General features: G+C 34.7%; 1 protein-coding gene across 1 annotated transcript; it reads right to left on the bottom strand.

The window, feature by feature from the left end:
- Positions 1–6,588: 6,588 nt before the first annotated feature.
- Positions 6,589–14,544, bottom strand: LOC307147149 (legumain-like). Its single transcript, XM_079851645.1, has 10 exons — positions 14,315–14,544; positions 14,110–14,207; positions 13,269–13,356; positions 13,094–13,167; positions 11,397–11,472; positions 7,934–7,996; positions 7,696–7,762; positions 7,433–7,551; positions 7,224–7,310; positions 6,589–7,060 (listed from the first exon to the last, which is right to left on the bottom strand). Exons 1-10 carry the CDS (start codon positions 14,378–14,380, stop codon positions 7,025–7,027), a joined length of 774 nt encoding a protein of 257 aa, XP_079707771.1. The 5' UTR covers positions 14,381–14,544; the 3' UTR covers positions 6,589–7,024.
- Between the last annotated feature and the right edge of the window lie 5,547 nt (positions 14,545–20,091).

The following is a 20,091-nucleotide window of genomic DNA, read 5'->3' on the forward strand; positions in this document are numbered from 1 at the left end:
CGCTTCTCCAGTCAGGCATACAGTCCTAAAGGAAGTGTTTAAAACCTTAGGGGTGTGTGTGTGTGTGTGTGTGTGTGTGTGTGTGTGTGTGTGTGTGTGTGTGTGTGTGTGTGTGTGTGTGTGTGTGTGTGTGTGTGTGTGTGTGTGTTTGGAAGCTGCTTTAGCCACACCCCATTACCTGAGACGGATGTTTGGTGGGGAGGGACATTAAAACACTGATCGGCCACATGGAACCTTTAATTAGCCTCATTCTGCAGAACACACTGATGCCTGCACAGATGCTCCAAACTCACCACAGCACAACCGTTCTGCTACACACACACAGACACACTCACACACACTCTCTCTCTCTCTCTCTCTCTCTCTCTCTCTCTTTCTCTCACACACACACACACACACTCACTCACACTCTCACACACACAAAAAAACTTACTGCATTTTTACATTTTCATAAAACATCACTTAGTATGATTAATAAGCTGTTTTCCTCATGGGGACCGAATAATGTCTCTACAAGGTCAAGGTTTTTGGATATTGCTATCTTTGGTGGGGACTTAGGTTCTGTCAGGACCACTATCGTCAAATATGTTTGACAGTTAGCATACAGTTAGGATTGGCGTCTAGCATGGATAAGAGCAATAACCCCCCTTGGGGTAAACAGAACAGAACCAACGTGAATGTATTGCAGATATCATTAATTCAAGATTTTAAAGTACAACATAATTTGAGAATTCATTCTGATTCGAGGGGAATCATAATGCCAAATCCTGACTGGGCGAGAGGAGGAGCTGGGGATGGAGGAGGGTAATCGCTCCTGAGAAACGCGATAGCTGCTGATAATACTGAAGGAGCTTATATACGGTGATAGGCGTCGTATTCCTATAGGTGTGGATCAGCTGAGAGTCACTGATGCGAGCTTGACTAACGTGACCTGCCAGAACTGATGCTATACGCTTGATGTTTACCTGAGACACACACACACACACACACACACACACACACACAGACACGCAGCAGCATCTCAGTGCTTTGAAAGAATACATTCTGCATGTTTGTCTTTGTAGAGAGACATTCAATTGTTTTTAATGAATGTTGGTAACCAGACAGCTGTATTTTTTTGCTACTATGGAAGTCAACGGCTGTTTGATTATCAACATTCTTCAAAATATATTTTGTGTTCAACAGAAGAAAGAAATTCATACAGGTTTGGAACAAAATGAGAGTGAGAAAATGATTTCAATTATTCTCGGAGCTTTTATCCGTGACTCGAGCTTCACGCGACTCGTACACCAGCACTTTGTATCGCGCAAGTTTACTACGTCAGAAAAGCCATAGACTTATATATATATATATATATATATATATATATATATATATATAGAGAGAGAGAGAGAGAGAGAGAGAGAGAGAGAGAGAGAGAGAGAGAGATGGTCATGTGATGCAAACACCGGAATTAACACAGTCACTTTGCAGTGAGAAATATCAACACGTTAAGAATCAAACGTGGACAGTATCGCTCATTTTTATATTATTGCTGTTTTTCTACATTTTAGAAATGTAGTTTAGTTAAATCAAAACTTTGTTATATGTAAGCTTCTTTAACGTCACCGGCCTGGATATATGACTGTGTCTGCTCTTAAAAGATGTTTGTCTAACTCATCTCAAGGATTTATATCTCTCTTCTAAGGGATCATATTTGAGATAATGTGTGCAGTCACTTCATGTACGTACAGTATATATCTGTTATGAGTTTTGCTTTGTGGTGTAAAAAACCTCATTATTCCATCAAGTAGTTTAAAGCAGTGTAATGGGGTTTTATAACAGAGAATCTAACCAACACAATCACTGTTAGCAAGACATTATGTGTCAATATACAGCGTATTTAAAGACACACACACTTGCAGAGCTTGTGGATCATAGACATTTTAATGGATTCTGGCATCAGCCTCTTTGTGTTCTCTCAAATCTTATTAAACTGTGTTTAGTATCATAAAAGCTATGAACCACAGAGGCAAAACAAACATGTAACATTCTTCTTGTAATACTGGCTTGTTACGAGATGCTTTTAATACCCATCAAATCCTTCCAAATGACTATAAAGTTGAATTGTTCCGAGTTTTGACTGGTATTTCATTAGCATGAACTTCCTTCTGAGTAACAAATTCAAATTAATTACTCACTTCTGGGATTTTATCTGTTGATGGACAATCTTTATTTAATAGTATACAAGCAGCTTTCTTTCCGGAATGAGGTCCGTAAACTCCCACAATACGAGTGAAGCAGAAGCTGTCAGTTTTCTGTGTTTTACCAGCCAGCTGACTCTCACTAAAGAATTAAAAAGAAGAAAATTAAAGCAGAAGGGAAATAGATGTAGTGTGTTGTTATGAGTGATAGAGCTTATTGACCAGGCAATTCTTTCTTAAAATTGTATTTGCTGTTTTAAAGGATTTAGTTTTCTGTATGTTTTTAAGTTTGAATTCAAATGTTCATTAAATTGAAATGATAGAGTGTTGGTTAATAATTTTTATTTGATTATCACAGTAAATTCTTCACAAATTTGTATCACTCCATAGTCTCATTATGCATTTATTTATTTTTTATAATAAAGTATTTGATTTAATTCCAAGATCTGTACTGAGCTCTGCTTAAGCTTATTGTGATGACATCACAGTAATTTCTCTCTCTCTCTCTCTCTCTCTCTCTCTCTCTCTCTCTCTCTCTCTCTCTCTCTCTCTCTCTCTCTCTCTCTCTCTCTCTCACTCACTCTCTCTCTGTCTCTCACTCACTCTCTCTCTCTCTCTCTCTCACTCACTCACTCACTCACTCACTCACTCACTCACTCACTCACTCACTCACTCACTCACTCACTCTCTCTCTGTCTCTCTCTCTGTCTCTCTCTCTCTCTCTCTGTCTCTGTCTCTCTCTCTGTCTCTCACTCACTCTCTATCTGTCTCTCACTCACTCTCTATCTGTCTCTCTGTCTCTCTCTCTCTCTCTCTCTCTCTCTCTCTCTCTCACTCACTCACTCACACACACTCTCTCACTCACTCACTCACTCTCAGTCTCTCTCTCTCTTTCTCTTACTCACTCACTCACTCACTCACTCACTCACTCACTCACTCACTCACTCACTCACTCACTCACTCACTCACTAACTATCTCCCTCTCTCTCTCTCTCTCTCACACACACACACACACACACACACACACACACACGTAATTGGTGCATCGTACCTGAACATGTACAGTGGCTGATTTGGCCCACATTTCAGTTTTGCCCCATTGGTCTTGTGAGGTGATGGCAAAATGTCAAAGTGAAACGCAGCAATTTGCTTTCCACACAAAATAATCATGTTTTCCTCCAGGAACAAGGATATAGGATATTAAAGCGAATGCAAAGACAACATTTCCAAGTGAAAGCAGGCGCCTGAATGACAGCAGCGCTGTCTATGTTTTTCTCATTCCCTGCCTTTCTGTTCCTCAGAGGTTTTTCAAAGAACAAACATAGAACATTCAGAGAGATTAAAACAATACTGAATGTGAGAAAATAAACTGTAACCTCACACTTTTTACTGCCAGAGTAGAAGTGGGTATAGAATAATGGGAGAAAACACCCGCTATTTACTGCATTCGTGTATAATTTGGAGGAAAGAGGCGCAGAGACTTTGTAAAGTGGAGCGATGCATTAAGCGTTTTCTCTTCTACACAGCTGCATTCATCAGTGTCACACACACACGGGTTTAGAAATCTAAATGCACTGAAGTGTGTTTCTGTCTCCAGCCGCCTGTGACTCTCTCTGGGAGAATGTGTGTATATTAGCTGTGGAAATCCCTACTGTGATGTTTTTTTTTTTTAATTTTTTTTTTTTTTTACATTGTCCAGTTTGTTGGACAATAATAACACAAACTACATCTAAACCAGGGTGACCGGGGCAAGTTGTCACACTGGGAATTTATCGCAACATCTCTGTAACTATGAGATGTCTAATTACAGAAATGTTTGTTTTCTCTAGCACTGGTTTTGAGTCCAAGCACTCCTCTCATACTTTTATACACATTGTTTTATCCCATAATATCTAAATAATTAAATGCTCAGAGAATAAATGTTGAATACTGATTTTTCTTTTGTAAGATACTGATTTATTTTAAGTTCATTTAAAACACAGAATATGTACAAATTATGTCATCAGTAATAACTGCACAAAAAACTACAACACAAACAATAAAAATGATGTAGATTTATGTTTAATATTTACACGTTCACATCTGGCCTAAGTATATGGAGAAAGAGAAACAGTGTAATTTTTGTATTATTTACATAGTATTATTTAAATTATATATATATATAAATAAAAAAAATTAGCTTTCATTTTTATATTTTCAGTTTTCATTTTAGTTTTAGTATTTTTTTTTTGTATTTCTCTTTAGCCTTTTTTTTTTTTTTAATTATTTTATTTATACATTTTAGTACTTCATATAATTCAACTTCAGTTGCCAAGGCATTATTTCTATTTTTTTTTTTCAGTTAGTTTTTATTTTTATTTTTAGTAGTTTTAGTTAACATAACACTGAGATTCAGTGTGCGAGTCAACAACAGAACCGAACACAAGTAGCCAGCATTGTTTCATCTGTTTAGTGATGTAGAAACTCTGAAAATCAATCTAGTACAGTAATAATTACAGCTGTTTGTTTTCAACTGGTGACTCAAGACCCAAAAGTGGGTCACAGCTCTGTTCTGTTCTGGACTTGCCTTTAGGTTTGAGAGTTGACTGATACACTGGCTTCAGCAGATACAGTAATGTCCAAACATCCACAGCAAATCTCCCAAACATGAGTGAAGTTTATTGGAAAATGCAAAGAGTCACAGCACCCTCTAGTGTCTAACTGAAAACTGCACATACATTTATAAAACAGAACTCATGTAGATGGTTTATCTTTGCTACACAGGTGAATCTTCCTTGAAGTAGTCAATCACAGAAGCTATATTAAAAAATAAAATATATATTTTTTTTTTATATATCGATCCTTGCTATTTCCGCAGAATTCAGCATGTATACTGTGCACATCTGTATTGAATAGCCTGCCTGGTTGACCTACATTCTCCAGAATGTACAGTGTACAAGCAGAACTAATGTGAATACTGTATTCATCTTTTTATTTGATCCTTTTCATTTGTGTGCTGGATTCAAACTCAGCTGGGATTTTTGATCTTTTTGACTCATTGTAGACATTTTAAACACAATACCTTTGTAACTGTTAGAAGATTGTAACTGTATTTATTTATTGATTGATTGATAATTTCTGCAAAATTAGAAATAAGTAAACGCTTGTCTGATAATATGATAGTTACTAATGATGGACAGGTCAGTTATGTTTTTATGTGCCATTACCTGTCATAAACCCACAGACATTATCATTGTTCTGTGACAGAGACTGTGTTCTGGACTTACAAGACTTACATTATTTATTGATTGATTGACTGATTGATTGATTCATTGATTGATTGATTGACTGATTGACTGATTGATTGATTGATTGATTGATTGATTGATTGATTGATTGATTGATTGACTGATTGATTGATTGATTGATTGATTGATTGATTGATTTTCAGAGTGAATTATTTGGGGGTCCAAGCACTAATTTTATTCTTATTGTTATTCTCCTTCCTCTTCTTCCTCTTCTTTGTGTTTTTGTCCTAATAGTGTATCCGTCAGTCCATAAATCATGTGCACATCATCTCATGCGCACAGACACTCATCTGTCAAACACTAGGTGGCGCTATAATACGGTGATTTGCATCCCAGAATCATTCAGTCAAGTATTACCCATTGGCACTTGGACACTGATGATTGTTGCTTGCGGTTATATTTTCTAATTAAAGATGTTTCTGAGTTGAAGAGGAAGGAAAATGTCTTTGGTTATGATTAAGCTGCATTTTATTCATGATTACCTCTCCATCAAATAGCCTACTTTTCTTTTGTTTAGAAACACACATTATAACAGTATCATAGTGTTCAGACCAACCTAACAATGTTGTAAATGTATGGATTGGACTACATGTGGCCAAAAGTGAGCATCTGAAAACCACACTAATAAAACTTTGTTGAATATGTCATTTTAAACCCATGCTCATAAATAACCATCTCAAATGTGTTCAGTGAGGTTCAGGTCTGAGGATTGTGCGGGCCGGTCAAGTTCTTCAACACCTGCCTCAGTAAATCTCTTCTATGTGGACGTTTGTGCAGTCCTCATCCTTTAAACAAGCCGTTCTTTTAGCTTTTCAATGGGTAGAGAAAGTTCCTCCCATGATCACAATTATTATTAAAGGACACTACAGGACCTGGATAGTGAATAGGATCATGGATAATGCCGGCCCAAAAAGATTAAGATTCACAGCTTTATATGTATGACAACATTCTCTCACTGTGACTATAATGAAAGATCATGCTCATGGCAGCAGTGCCAAGCTCATAGGTTCAGTTATCAGGGAAAAACTGTTAAACTGAGACCTTAAAATAATGCACTGTAAGACACTGTGGAATAAAAGTTGCAAATCCATGCATAATAAATAACACATACAATCATTGGATTTTTACCCCATTCCCAGTTTTATTGTTTTTTTGTTTGTTTAAAAAATGTATTGTTAGTAGTCCACACACAAAACATATGAATCCATTTGTTTAGATGATTTAAACAGAGGAAAGAGTTAGAAGTGATTAAACAACAGTCAAACAAATGATCAGAAATGGTAATAGAGCTACAGCCATGCACAATCCAGCAGTATTTCACAATATTGCTGTTCTGAGATCGATTTCCATTCAAACAAATGCAGCCCCAGTGAACATAAGAAACTTATATAAGAATCCTTTAAAGAAATGTTGCAATCAATTTAATTCTAATCATAAAGCCAGAAGTCTGAAACAAGAAAGTAGAACAAAAGGTCATCAGATTAATCTCATTATTTCATGTGTCCTCAGAACGATGTTTTCTTGAAGGTTCGATCAGCTTGTAGGAGTTCAGTTTTACAGGAACTCACTGAGGAGACATTCGTTGATTTTCTGAAGTAAAAACAAAAAAGGACAGAATCCAATTTAGAAAGAAATACAGCATTCTTGAATCCTTTGAATAGATCAATATGTGTTCATATCCTATAAAAAATATTGATAATAATGAAATGACTTGAAAGTTTAATTGTTTAAATGAAAGTATAATTTTTAATACCGTGTCCCCAAACTGACAAGAGGGGAATTTGACATTTTTGCTGATCATATCAAACATATCTTTGAGTGTTGCTGAACTGAAGTCATTCTGTGAATATAAAGACAAATACACACATTTGTCATGATTACTTTGTGAATGTATAATTAAATCAGAATAAAAAAATTTAAATGCCATTTGCAGTTTAAAGGTCATTGACAGGAAACTCTTACCTCATAAATGAACTTCAACAGAGCTGAGGAGAATTGATCTGAGAGGTTGACTTTCAAGGTTTGGTTAGAATCACTGGGAATGTTCTTGTTATTCTCATCACATGAAGTCACTGCATAGACTGGATCACAGATTCACGTCAGAACAGTTTTTTTTATAAAATGATAATGGACAGAAACCTTTAAATAAACACAAAGTGTATGAGCCCAACTCTTGATACTTTTAAGGCAGAACCATTTGATGTGATCTTCATGTAACATCTTACCATTTTTTAAATTGGAATGGTTTACAAACATTGATCCAGATTTGTCGCTGTCCATGTATATCACCATCTGCAGCACATACATGAAGAGGAAATAGTAATATATATTTAAAAATACAGCCAACTAATTCTCGATAGGTAAAGTGTTGTATATAACTACAGATTGTTTTAGCCCCTTTTGAGAGTTTTGCAGTTGCATTTGTAAAAGCAGTTCTGTTATGACAAATTTACCAGAACATACCTTTGAGAATTTTTTGTCAGTGGACATATTGTTGATTGCTTCAATGAGTCTAGAGGTAGAAAGCTGTCATAAAAACATACCAGAATGAATTGTCTAGAAGTCAGCAGGTGTTCAGATTAAACAAGTCCTTTGTCTTCATTAATCTACTTCAAGAACTTGAATCTAGAATTGTATCTCCTGACATCTCCTTCTACATTATAAAATCCAGGTTCACTGTGTCAGTTTTAAGATGGTCACTTTAAGATGAACACACAAAAGGTAAATGATGCCGGTAACACTTTTTAATAAGTATTTATTGACAAAGTACTTTCAAATCCTTTGCAAAATATTGCAATTTTCAGTGACCTAATCTAAAGTTAGAACTATTTATGGTTAATAAGTTGCTAACAAAGCATAAAAAAACCTATATCTAACTCCTTACATATGAGCTAATTAAACAATAATAATTTGATTTATTACAGTCACGATAAATGAAGAACTCACTATTTGTATGTGCTATTAATATATCAACAATGTAGAGACTACAATATATAAACTATGAATTAACTATAAACCAGTGGTTCTCAAACTTTTTACACCAAGTACCACCTCAGAAAATATTTGGCTCTCCAAGTACCACCATAATGACCAATATACAGTAGCGTAGGCCTAACTATTCAGCTACAGTTATGCACAGCTCAAAAATGAGGCAGCTTAATTTCTAATAAGAATATTTATTATTGTCAGCCACTTTAAACTGTAAAAACACAGTTTGAACATTAACACTGCACTGTGCTGCTTACATACAGGTTAATAAAAAACGTAAATAATGATTCAATTCAAATGTATTGCACCTAAAAGTGAAATAAAAACTGTAGCCTACTGTACTTAAAATATTAAAGGACAAGTTCGGTATTTTACACTTAAAGCCCTGTTTACAGATCGTTTCTGATGAAATAGAACGGTTGAGATAAAAATGTGGACACATGCTCCTGTCCCGAGAATTTTAGGTTTATTTCGCTTCTCCCCCCCACCTACACAATGGCAGCCTATGGGCACTGGAACAATCCTTCCTAAAACGCATTAAACTTTCGATTACAAAGACGTGAAACTCACCGAGTGGTCAGGGGTGTTCACTGATATGCTCACACAAAAATCGCTGCAAAAGATGCTTTCCAACAGGTTTTATCGTAGTTTTTGTCCAACTCCATTGACTTGAATTGGATGGGCTGTGTGCAGTACGGTATTACTCCGCCGCTTCTTCTTCTGCTTCTTCTGTGTATTCAATTAAATGCCAGTGGTTTGCTTGTAATTGGCAAAGGTGCATTATCGCCACCAACTGGGCTGGAGTGTTTATTATTCAAGCTCTCAACGGAAGAATCTACGGGTGTGAGACGTTTGGAAAAATAGGTCCACAGTTTTACAACGAATGGTAAAACACCTGTTGGAAAGCATCTTTTGCAGCGATTTTTTTGTGAGCATATCAGTGAACACCCCTGACCACTCGGTGAGTTTCACGTCTTTGTAAACGAAAGTTTAATGCGTTTTATGAAGGATTGTTCCAGTGCCCATAGGCTGCCATTGTGTAGGTGGGGGGGAAAGCGAAATAAACCTAAAATTCTCGGGACAGCAGCATGTGTCCACATTTTAATCTTAACCGTTCTATTTAATCAGAAACGATCTGTAAACAGGGCTTTAAGTGTAAAATATATAAATTGTCTCTGAAAATACCGAACTTGTCCTTTAAGTAAAAAAAAAAAAAAGTACTGTACTTAATAAAAAAATAAAATAAAAAGGCTGTGTATCGATATTTAACTTTTAAAACGTACATTTAAAATATTCTGGCTGACCCCTGTGAGTTTTTCAAGGCGATCATTAACTGATCACTGCATTGTTTCCATGGTGACGCGTCATTGCTTGTCACGTGACACACCGCAGCCACAATATCGCTGACTGACTATGATCTGCTTTTTTTTTTTTTTTTTTTTTTTTTTTTTATATTCACAAATTTGTTAGCTTATGGCATGAACTATTTGATATTCCGATTGTCAAATATATGCAAGTGGAAGTGTTATGTTGTTTAAACACCTTTAAAACGATCGCATTAGTTACTTGCACCATCATGTTAGTTTGTGCCACTGTTCAGAGAATCGGAGCACGTGAATTCATCCACTTCTCCCGAAATACATGAAGTGGCCGGTGAACTGGGAGAAGAATAGAGTTAACTTTAAAGTTGCTAACACAATGTGTAACTTACACAGTCTGAATAGAATGTGTCGTCTAATTATTTCCGCTTCCATGGACATCAGTGTGTTTTACAAATTCTTGTATTGTTTTTTAGTACTTAGGTGAATTTTAATGTCTGAAACCTAAAATAAACATTATGTGGTTAAAAACACTGAATAATTGTGATATTTGACAGGCCTGAGTGGCACGCGTCCGTCTCTGGCTCAGCGCCAGCCTACTACGAAAGCACATTTGAATTTAGCAGTTGATCACGTGATGCACTGGCCGTTCTACTCACACCGGTGTAATCGTATCGTACGCTCCAGGGACCAGCCAAGACTGATCACACAATAATAGACGGTAAAAGATCACACCGGTTTGATCTCACGTGCGAAATTCAGTGATTCCTCTGCGTACCACTAGACGGAGCCTGCGTACCACACTTTGAGAACCACTGCTATAAACGAATAGTTTGCAAATGTTTTGTAAGTACTTTATTACAGTATAGTTATTATAAAGTGTTATCCATCATGCCTTACTCAATTTAGTGGGTTTGTGCTTTACCTTATACAGAATTGTGGATGTAGCAATTGTTTGCCTGTTGAACCTTTTACATGATATTTACATGGTCTGCTACGGAAGCGTATTGCATTCACTTGAGGAAAAAAAATCTACTCTGTTTTTCTGAATTAATGAGTTAATTATCTCAGAATTACGAGATAATTTTTCATGAAAAAAAGTTTTTGCTCTGTTTTTCTGAATTAACGAGTTAATTATCTCAGAATTACGAGATCATTTTTCATGAATAAAAAGTTTTTGCTCTGTTTTTCTGAATTAATGACTTAATTATCTCAGAATTATGAGATATTTTTTTCTTGAAATAAAAATATTTGCTCTGTTTTTCTGAATTAATGACTTAATTATCTCAGAATTATGAGATAATTTTTCATTTTTAAAAAAATTGCTCTGTTTTTCTGAATTAATGACTTAATTATCTCAGAATTCTGAGATAATTAAGTCGTTAATTCAGAAAAACAGAACAAAATATTTTTTTATGAAAAATGATCTCATAATTCTGAGATAATTAAGTCATTAATTCAGAAAAACAGCAAATCTTTTTTTTTCAAGAAAAAATTATCTCAGAATTCTGTGATAATTTTTCCTCAAGTGAATGCAATACGCTTCAGTAGTCTGCAGCATCATGTGCATTATTACAGTATTAAAGCATGCATTTGATTATTCAGATTTTTATAAATACCTCTTCCTCAAGAAAATAAAAAATGCCACTGTCTCCCAGACCGGACATGTAGACGAATATTTCGTCACCGCTTCCACTGCATTAAATAATAATAATGGTTATTCATTTTCCAAGTAGGCTACAGCAGCAGAAGATCCGTAACAATTATTTAAATAAGCATATCATCCTATCATCCTAAAAATCCACATAATGTTTGACCAGTAGTTAACATGTAAATGAATAGAAAGTTGTTGGGGCATCATGAGTTCATGACAAACACACTGACTAAGGAGATAGCAATAGCAGTCCTTCTAGAGTTCTCCTCGGCACTGAATACTAAAATCAGATAGTCATGGCATGAAAACACATAACATGCCTTGACTTGCATTGCTTTACATAATGAAGTTAGAGGAGCTCAGTGGCGATTCTTTTTTCATTAATTTGTTTTAGTGAAATGGAATGTGTGCAAAGGATTGTGGGTGATTGGAGAAAGCAAAGCAAACCAGACTGAAAAAAATTTGGAGTAGGATTTACTTGAAAAAAGCTAGCTAAGTTTTTTCACTCAGAAAATGCTAGTAAATTTACAAAGTTTGCCAAGTAAAAACCTAAACATATTTATCAGTATCTTTAATTAGAAATCTTTAAGTTAAATTTACTTGGAATATGGAATTAAGTAAACTTTACTTAACCTAGTTAAGTGAAAGTAACAAAGAAAATAAGTAATTTTAACTTGGCTAGTAAAAGGTTGATTAATATCGATTTAGTTTAATTTTCCTTTGCATTACATTTCACTCAAACAATAATATTGAATTATACCAGTCATTTATAGTATGTGCTTTACTAAGATTATCTAAGTAATTTATACTACATTATGTCAGATGTTAAGCCTCATGTGAATGCATAGACCTCAATACTTGGTAGACAATACACAATGACGGTAACATTTGATGGATCATTTTTGTGTTTGAATGTGTCATTTTGAGCAGAAAATTTACTCGAAATGTCACAAAATGGCAAGTTACTAATCCTGACAACAAAAGCAATGATAAAACAGTGTAAATACAGCTGGAAAACAGTGAAAAATGAACCTCATTAATTATTCAAGGTCCAGTGCATGATGGGAACCCCAGTATCAGAAAAGTTGAGTATTTTTTACTTAATTTTATTGAGTTGATATTTACGCTTTCATTTCTACTCGCTTGAATTAAGTACTGATATGGAATTTACTTAGTTTTTTAAATTCTTGCCTGAACTAACTTTTTCATGTAAATTACATTGTTTTTTTTCAGTAGTATTTACTTCACCAAAAAATCATTTTTTACAGTGCAGATATACAGCCTTACTATAGGATTCAACCTTGGTTTCTGTTCATGAAAGGTTTTTACAACGTGTTTTAACAGCGTTGAGCATTTTAGCCAATCACAAGCATGTCTGTTGAGCACCGAAGCTGAGTCTGATTCAACGCCATACTGAATTTAATGCAGATGAAAACGAGGCCGTGAGGATAGACTTTTCAATATAAAGGTCCTAGATCATGTCTTTTTTTTTTTTTTTTTGATAAGATGTTTTGTTAACTGAACAATCGGTATGTCCTGTCATGACATCTCTCAGAGTGTTTGTTATGGTAATGGACATGACACTGTTAATATGTTTGGTCTTGCCGGAATAGATCTGCCACGCTGCTGCTGCTGTAATTAAAAAAAATTCCCTTTACAAACCTTTTTATGACCTTTTTTCCCCCTGCACTGCCATCCCCTTGAAGAGCGGCCAGGAAGTTCTCTGGGGTCACTTCCTGTAAGATCAGATTTTGTCATAATTGATAACACCCCCCCCCCCCCCCCCCCCCCCCACACACACACACACACACACAATATTTAACATTAATAATGTTACCCTTTGAGTGTAGTCCTTTGGAACTCCTGTGTACACGTTTTCTTGGTTGATTACACTGACAATCTTTCCTTTATAGTTAAGTGGGTTTCTGCAGGCAGAGAAGAAGAGGAACATGTTAATCATAATCAGCTCCATCAATAGATGTTTTTCACAGACTGTGACACATTTCCTGAATCATTAAATCGAATATTTCAAAGTTTTTTTGTATTTTCTTTTAAAGAATTTACATTTATAATGCTTTACTTGTATTATATTACCTTGGCTTTAAATAACATAGATAGACAGACAGAGACACATAAATAAATAAACTAACGCTGTTACGTAATAGTGTTTCTATATGGCTAAGGGAGTAAATCTGATCTCTCTCTCTTCAAACTGCTGTGATTAATATCTCTATTTTTTTACTTTTTTGGAAAGTTGTGAAAATGCTACTGTATCACAGATTTTTTGGTTTTTATTTATTATTATTATTATTTAGATCTTTTGAGTTCATGGCCAAATCTGTTTTACTATTGTGCTATCCGTACATATATTTCTAGAAGTTCATCATGTTGCTGCAGATATGTAACACAGATAACATTAAAAAAATATATTCATTAGGTTATATTTGGATTATTAATCAGTCTAGTAGTTTTTTATTTTATTTATCTTTCTTGGGGCAAGAAAGCTGAATAACTTTTGGGCAATATTAGCTATTATCATAAACTCTAATCTCATAGATTATTAAGGATGGATAGTATGCACATTGAGTGTTCCAGCGCCTCTAATTTGCAGTATGTTTATCACTGAAGATCAAGTTCAACCATTAAAACATACTCAAAAGATTCAGCAAATTACTCACTTGGCATTGTAAGCGATGTCATCATACATCATCACCACAATCTGCTCATCAGGAATTCCATGAGTCTTAATGATCTGATATAAAGCGCACACATTGGCCTGAAACACACATGATAATAATGATTTCCACGACACTTACTGTCGTCTTTACGAACTTATGAGCAATATGTCTTTGCTAATGAAAAGAACAAAAAACAAAGACAAACCTGGTGTTGGTAATTGTCCCAGCCCTTTGAGCCGGCGACGAGGAGAACCCATTTTTTCCCAGGCATTTCTTGAGCCTTTCAAAAGCAGTTGTAAGAGTTGATTTTCCTGCTAAGACAAAAGCTGAGATAAAACTTATCCTACAATAAAGCAATGAAACGCACCCTGGACAGAAAATCGCAAAGAAAGAGCACAGGACATTGTCTTGCCCAAATTTTTCTCCTTCATTATCTCCTGCATCCCCCTCTCCCTCCTCCCTTCCTTTCCCCCTGAGTCAAGCCACTAAAAGTTCACTGAGATTGTCTATATATCACATATGAGGTATCTTGTGAATATATTGTGTTTCCTGTTCATGTTTGGTATCATTTTAAATGTCTCAGTGTGACTGGTAAAATGGTCTTAATTTCATTGCAGTCATTGGTATAATGAGAAAGATTGAACACTTCGGAGAATCCTGTTCTCCTCTCTGGGTGATGTCTCTTCAAGATTTCTGATAATTCTCTCCTCTCCTCTGAAACCAGGTGTTACCCCCTGGGGTACATGAATTGACCCAAAACAACTCTAAAACATATTGGTATAACCCTTTTGCTCTGGTCTGGGTATTTATGGGTAAGTGGCAGAGCAGTCTTTAGGAACCTGTAACCAGAAAACCCCCATGCAGTGCTGCGTCAGTGTCTTCCTGAGGCTTACACTCGGAACACACTCACACAACACTGTGTGTCTCTGCCAGGAATGCATTGCTTACTCTTCGTGTCATCTTTGAGTAATTGATGCCATGTATTTATTATTTTTGAAGTGGCTTTTAATCATTTACTCATGTAATTGGCATGATACATTTTTACTTGACAGATAAAATGCTATATTTGAATTATTCTGCATTATTCTGAAATAATTATTACTAGATTAATGTGGTGTTTCCGCAAATCTCTTCCAGGATTGATCAAACCAAAGGCACTAATGAATGGAGCATGGAGCACATCATTAAGGAGACCTTCCGATTTCTGACTATCACTGACTTAGCACGTTGCATCTCGCAACTATTAAACAATTACACCTCTGTTATGAGTCAGCAGAGAGCGACCACTTAAGGGTAAAATAGTTCGCACTGCATCCTCTGACTATTTCAGAACTGGCAATAGTTTGTGATCGTGAGCACACATTCGTGACGTGACGTCTCAAAGCGACACTGGGTCCATAATGAAAGAATAATTGAAAGTATGGGATACCCAGAATAATCAAAGATCTAAATTAAACCATAAACAATATTTATGATTACTTTCTGATAAGAAACACAATCTAAATTTGCTTATCATTTGAAATTGGAGTCAGATTAAGTGTAGAGCTAAAGTAATATTGAAACTAAATTCTAATAAATTAAGTGAACTTCACTGGAGCGCTGAAAAGACATACACGCAGTATCCCTTCGTCCACCGTTGGATTCCGTCGTTGGGCCAATGGGTGGTCTTTACACAGTCTAAAAAATAATAATATAGTTGTTATAGATATACTTTGCTTTGTTATAGAAACAATCCAATGTTTGAAATAACCCAACAGAACGACCCAATATTTTTAACCCAGATATTTTGGGTACAAAAAAATAGCCCAACATTTTTTAGAGTGTAACATTCAGCTAACTTTTGTGATGACTCATTTATAATGTGATTTAAGAACACAGAAAAGAACACAAACAAGTAAGCGATGTGTTATAAAATGTTCTCTACTGAAGTGTTGCTTTCTGTTCATCAAGTGCTGAAATGTCAATCAATCGCCATGATGTTAAAAATACTAATTTGCCTGGTCAAGAAATGTTTAAAGTTTGTATTTAGCCTAATTATCTTCATAATTAAATACAAATGCTAAAAGTGTTTAGGGTTTTAGATTATTGATGTAGTCATTGATCATATATGTCATCATACCTGTGTTGAGTGTCAGGTGTTCTTCTGTTTCTGTCCAGTCGTGTTCTGCTGCTTTTAGTCGGACGATCACTGTCTTTATATAGGCAGTTTATTACTGTCATTTGAGACACACGGATGGAGAGTTCATGCTGGTGGGAGGGTCAGTTTAATATTATGCAATATTTCCCATATTTACTTTGACAGCAGTTGAAGTGGGAAAAGTGCCACTCCCCTTTATTTGCACATGTGTCATCTAGTATCAGCAAAAAATATGAATTCAGTTGTGAATTGTAAAGTATATGAACACAAAATGTATTTATGAATTTGTGACATTTAATGTCTGTTGCATGATGGACATTTATCTGTTGTGTAATCTTCCTTTATTTCACTTGTGAGAGCACATTATAGTTTTGGTGTCAGATTTCTACAGATCTCTACATTAGACACATCATCAGCTCTTGTGGTTCATTTAGAAAACACTCTTATTTAAAATGGCATTTTACCGATGATCTAAACCAGAGCATAGTGTGTGAAACACTTACAGCTAATTTGTTCACTTACAAATCAGACAAAATTAATTATTTTTCATCTTGGATTTTCTGTTAATAGTGAAAATATTAATCATACATATTTACAGTATTTGTGCATGAAGAAGTGAAAAGTTGTTAATTTTAAGTCTTTACATATTTTCTTTTTCAGTTTTCATTTACTATGACATGATTGACTGCACTGTACAGGTTTAAATAGACTCTGCTTTCCCAACGCAGTACTGTAGGAATTATGTGTGCATTTTACGGGACTTACAAACTGTATGTAGATTACCGTAGCATTACAGTATGCTGCACATGTAGAAGTTGCTCTGAAAAACCTCATTGAAATAGGAGGCCATTGTCATATTATGTAGTGTTCTGTGTTTGAGGATTTGATGACTTTGTGAACATTTAGAAGCCGAGTTTTGAATTAGATTTAAGTAAATTTGGTTTTAAACCAAATTGTTTTTTGGTGTTTGAGGTGAGTACACTTGTGTTTGAAGTTTGTATCTTGAGCTTTTAATAGAAGTATTTTATGTTTCAGGAAATGTATCTTAGCAATGGAGAAAAACTGCAGCACATCTGACCTTCATTCAGCTGAATTACTATAAAGCGGTCTAATAATGCCCTTTTCACAAGATGTAAAATAAGTCTCTGATGTCCCCAGAGTGTGTATGTGAAGTTTTAGCTCAAAATACCCCACAGATATTTTTATAGCATGTTAAAATTGTCCCTTTTTGAGCTCTGACACAGAGTTTCTCCGATCACCTCACACAGACATGCACTAAAAATCTCCAAAACTTTTAGCTTTTTATATTTAAACCGGAGTCAGACAAAGATGGAGAGACTCAAGAAGAAGTGAAAACATGTAGAAGCAACAGGACATTTCTGAATGGTTGGTTGATGAATTTATGTAGCTGATGTGGAGTTAACTCTTCTAGTCATTGATTAGCATATTAATAAAAGTATTAATTTCTTTAAAAAAAATAAAGAAAACAAATTACTGAATTTTGAATGGTAGTGTATATTGTTACAAACGATTTCTATTTTAAATAAATGCTGTTCTTTTTTAACTTTTTATTCTTCAAAGAATATTGAAAGAAAGTATCATAAGTTGACTATTAAAAACTATATAAAAAAACTATTAAACAGCAGCATTGATAATGAATCAGCATATTAGAATGATTTCTAAAGGATCATGTGACACTTAAGACTGGTGTAATAAATCACAGAATCACATAAATAAATTATATTTAATATTTTAAAGTATATTAAAATAGAAAACAAAACAAAAACTTATTGTTATAATATTTCACAATATTACAGTTTATTCTGTATTTTTGATCAAATAAATGCAGGCTTGATGAGCAGAAAAGACTTCTTTCAAAAACATAAAAAATTGTTTGCTAATGTAGATACTATGTCATGAAGTTCATCCTCGGGTTTTCTCGTTTCTCCAGAAAAACCAAACAAAGACGTTTTGACATATATTTCACAATGTATGTAATTTATGGGCTGATTCAATGGAGTTCTATCAGATATGGTTAGAAATCCATCAAGCGTGACATTGTACAGTTTGTCAATCAGCAAATGCGATTCCCAAGAAACATATGAAACTGAAGATGTTTGTTTTTCTAGACTTTTTGTTCTAAGAACGTTCTTCAAGTAAATTTGCTCTTCTTTTTTTTTATAATTTTTTTTTTTTAACACAACAACAAACATTGCCTGACACAAAGTAAAGGGGTAAATGAATAATACAAACATTATGGGTAACACTTTGCAATGTGGGTGCATTAATATGCTTTAATTCATGCTTAACTAATGCACAGATAATCATGTATGACTCCTGAAGAGCTAAACATAATGATTACTGCATAAGAAACTAGTTTAGTTCTTCATGAGTCATACTTTAACTCATGATTATCTCTGCATTATTTAAGCATGAATTAATGCTTATTACTGCACCCATATTGTAAAGTGTCACCACATTAAGAATTTGATTTCACTTACATAAGTTATTACAACTAATTAGTAAGTAATGAAAATGTATTTTTGAATGTGGCAACAGCCTGTATTAGTGTAACATCTTTAATTCATAAACAGGAATGATGTGAAACATTTTTCTTGCCGTGTTTGCTATTGAATGAACTGATTGTTAAAAGTACTAAATAGAACAAAGATATAGTTGTATTTTAGTGATTATGTTCTCAATGTTCTCAAATGTTCTCATTACATATTATAATAATTGTGATATTTTAAACAATTATTATGTGGGATATGTATAGCTATAGAAGCATGAGATTATGAATGAGCAGCTCTGCTACAATTATGATCACTTTGGAGTGTAATGTTTGAAAATTTCCCACTTGTGAAAATTGCACCAAAGTGAAAAAGAGAAGATAGAATTTTTAGTGACAATCTCAAATTCCTTTAAATAATTATTTGTCAGTTTCAGAAATTACAAAGCAGTTATACATGATCTATCTGTGAAAATGTATATTCTATATATACATATAAGACAAATGTATTAAACTTAACCAGAAGAGATGCAAATGAAAAAGTTTGAGAGTATAAGCATTAAGAAAGGCAGTTTATCTATTTGTTATATAGATGAAACAGTTATAATGTATTGTGAAAAAGATTTGTGTACTGGACAAACATTATTGAAAATATTCTAGAATGTCTGTAAACCTTGCATTTTTGATGACCTGAAATTAGTGCTCAAGTTTAGAAAAGTTATGGTTAGAATATGAATAGCAATTACTGTAAAGCAAAGGTTTTTTGCTGATGAAATAATTTCTAAACATGATAAATGTTTTAGGTATTGTTAAATAAGTAAACAAATATGTTTGAGTTTTATATATATATCAGCCCGTTCTCATCCCAAGGCATCATATACTGACGCTTTTGAAATTTCTTCAATATCCGACGCACAGGGCACCCTTAGGCGTCAATATGAGACGCAGATAAATATGAGCCCAGGAGGCGCCTCCTAGCGGTCTAACCCTAAACCTACCCCAGACCTAAACCTACCCATAACCGGCGTCTCATATTGACGCCTAAGGGTGCCCTGTGCGTCGGATATTGAAGAAATTTCAAAAGCGTCAGTATATGACGCCCTAGGATGAGAATGCGTTGTATATATATATATATATATATGAAAAGCGTTTTGACCTGTTATTGGGTTCTTTTCACAATGATTGTCATATACACTCACCTAAAGGATTATTAGGAACACCTGTTCAATTTCTCATTAATGCAATTATCTAATCCAATCACATGGCAGTTGCTTCAATGCATTTAGGGGTGTGGTCCTGGTCAAGACAATCTCCTGAACTCCAAACTGAATGTCAG

Source organism: Squalius cephalus (assembly GCF_949319135.1).
Source record: "Squalius cephalus genome assembly, chromosome: 19".
NCBI classification, from domain to species: Eukaryota; Metazoa; Chordata; class Actinopteri; order Cypriniformes; family Leuciscidae; genus Squalius; species Squalius cephalus.

Bases quoted from the DNA above. Each gene is read 5' to 3' on its own strand.
- LOC307147149 (XM_079851645.1), bottom strand. From the start codon at position 14,380: ATGCCTGGGAAAAAATGGGTTCTCCTCGTCGCCGGCTCAAAGGGCTGG. The intron at 11,473-13,093 runs GTTTGTAAAGGG...TATTTAATGCAG, and splicing joins GGAAAAAAGGTCATAAAAAG to TGGAAGCGGTGACGAAATAT. The intron at 7,763-7,933 runs GTATGTTCTGGT...TATGTGCTGCAG, and splicing joins CTGACAAAAAATTCTCAAAG to ATGGTGATATACATGGACAG.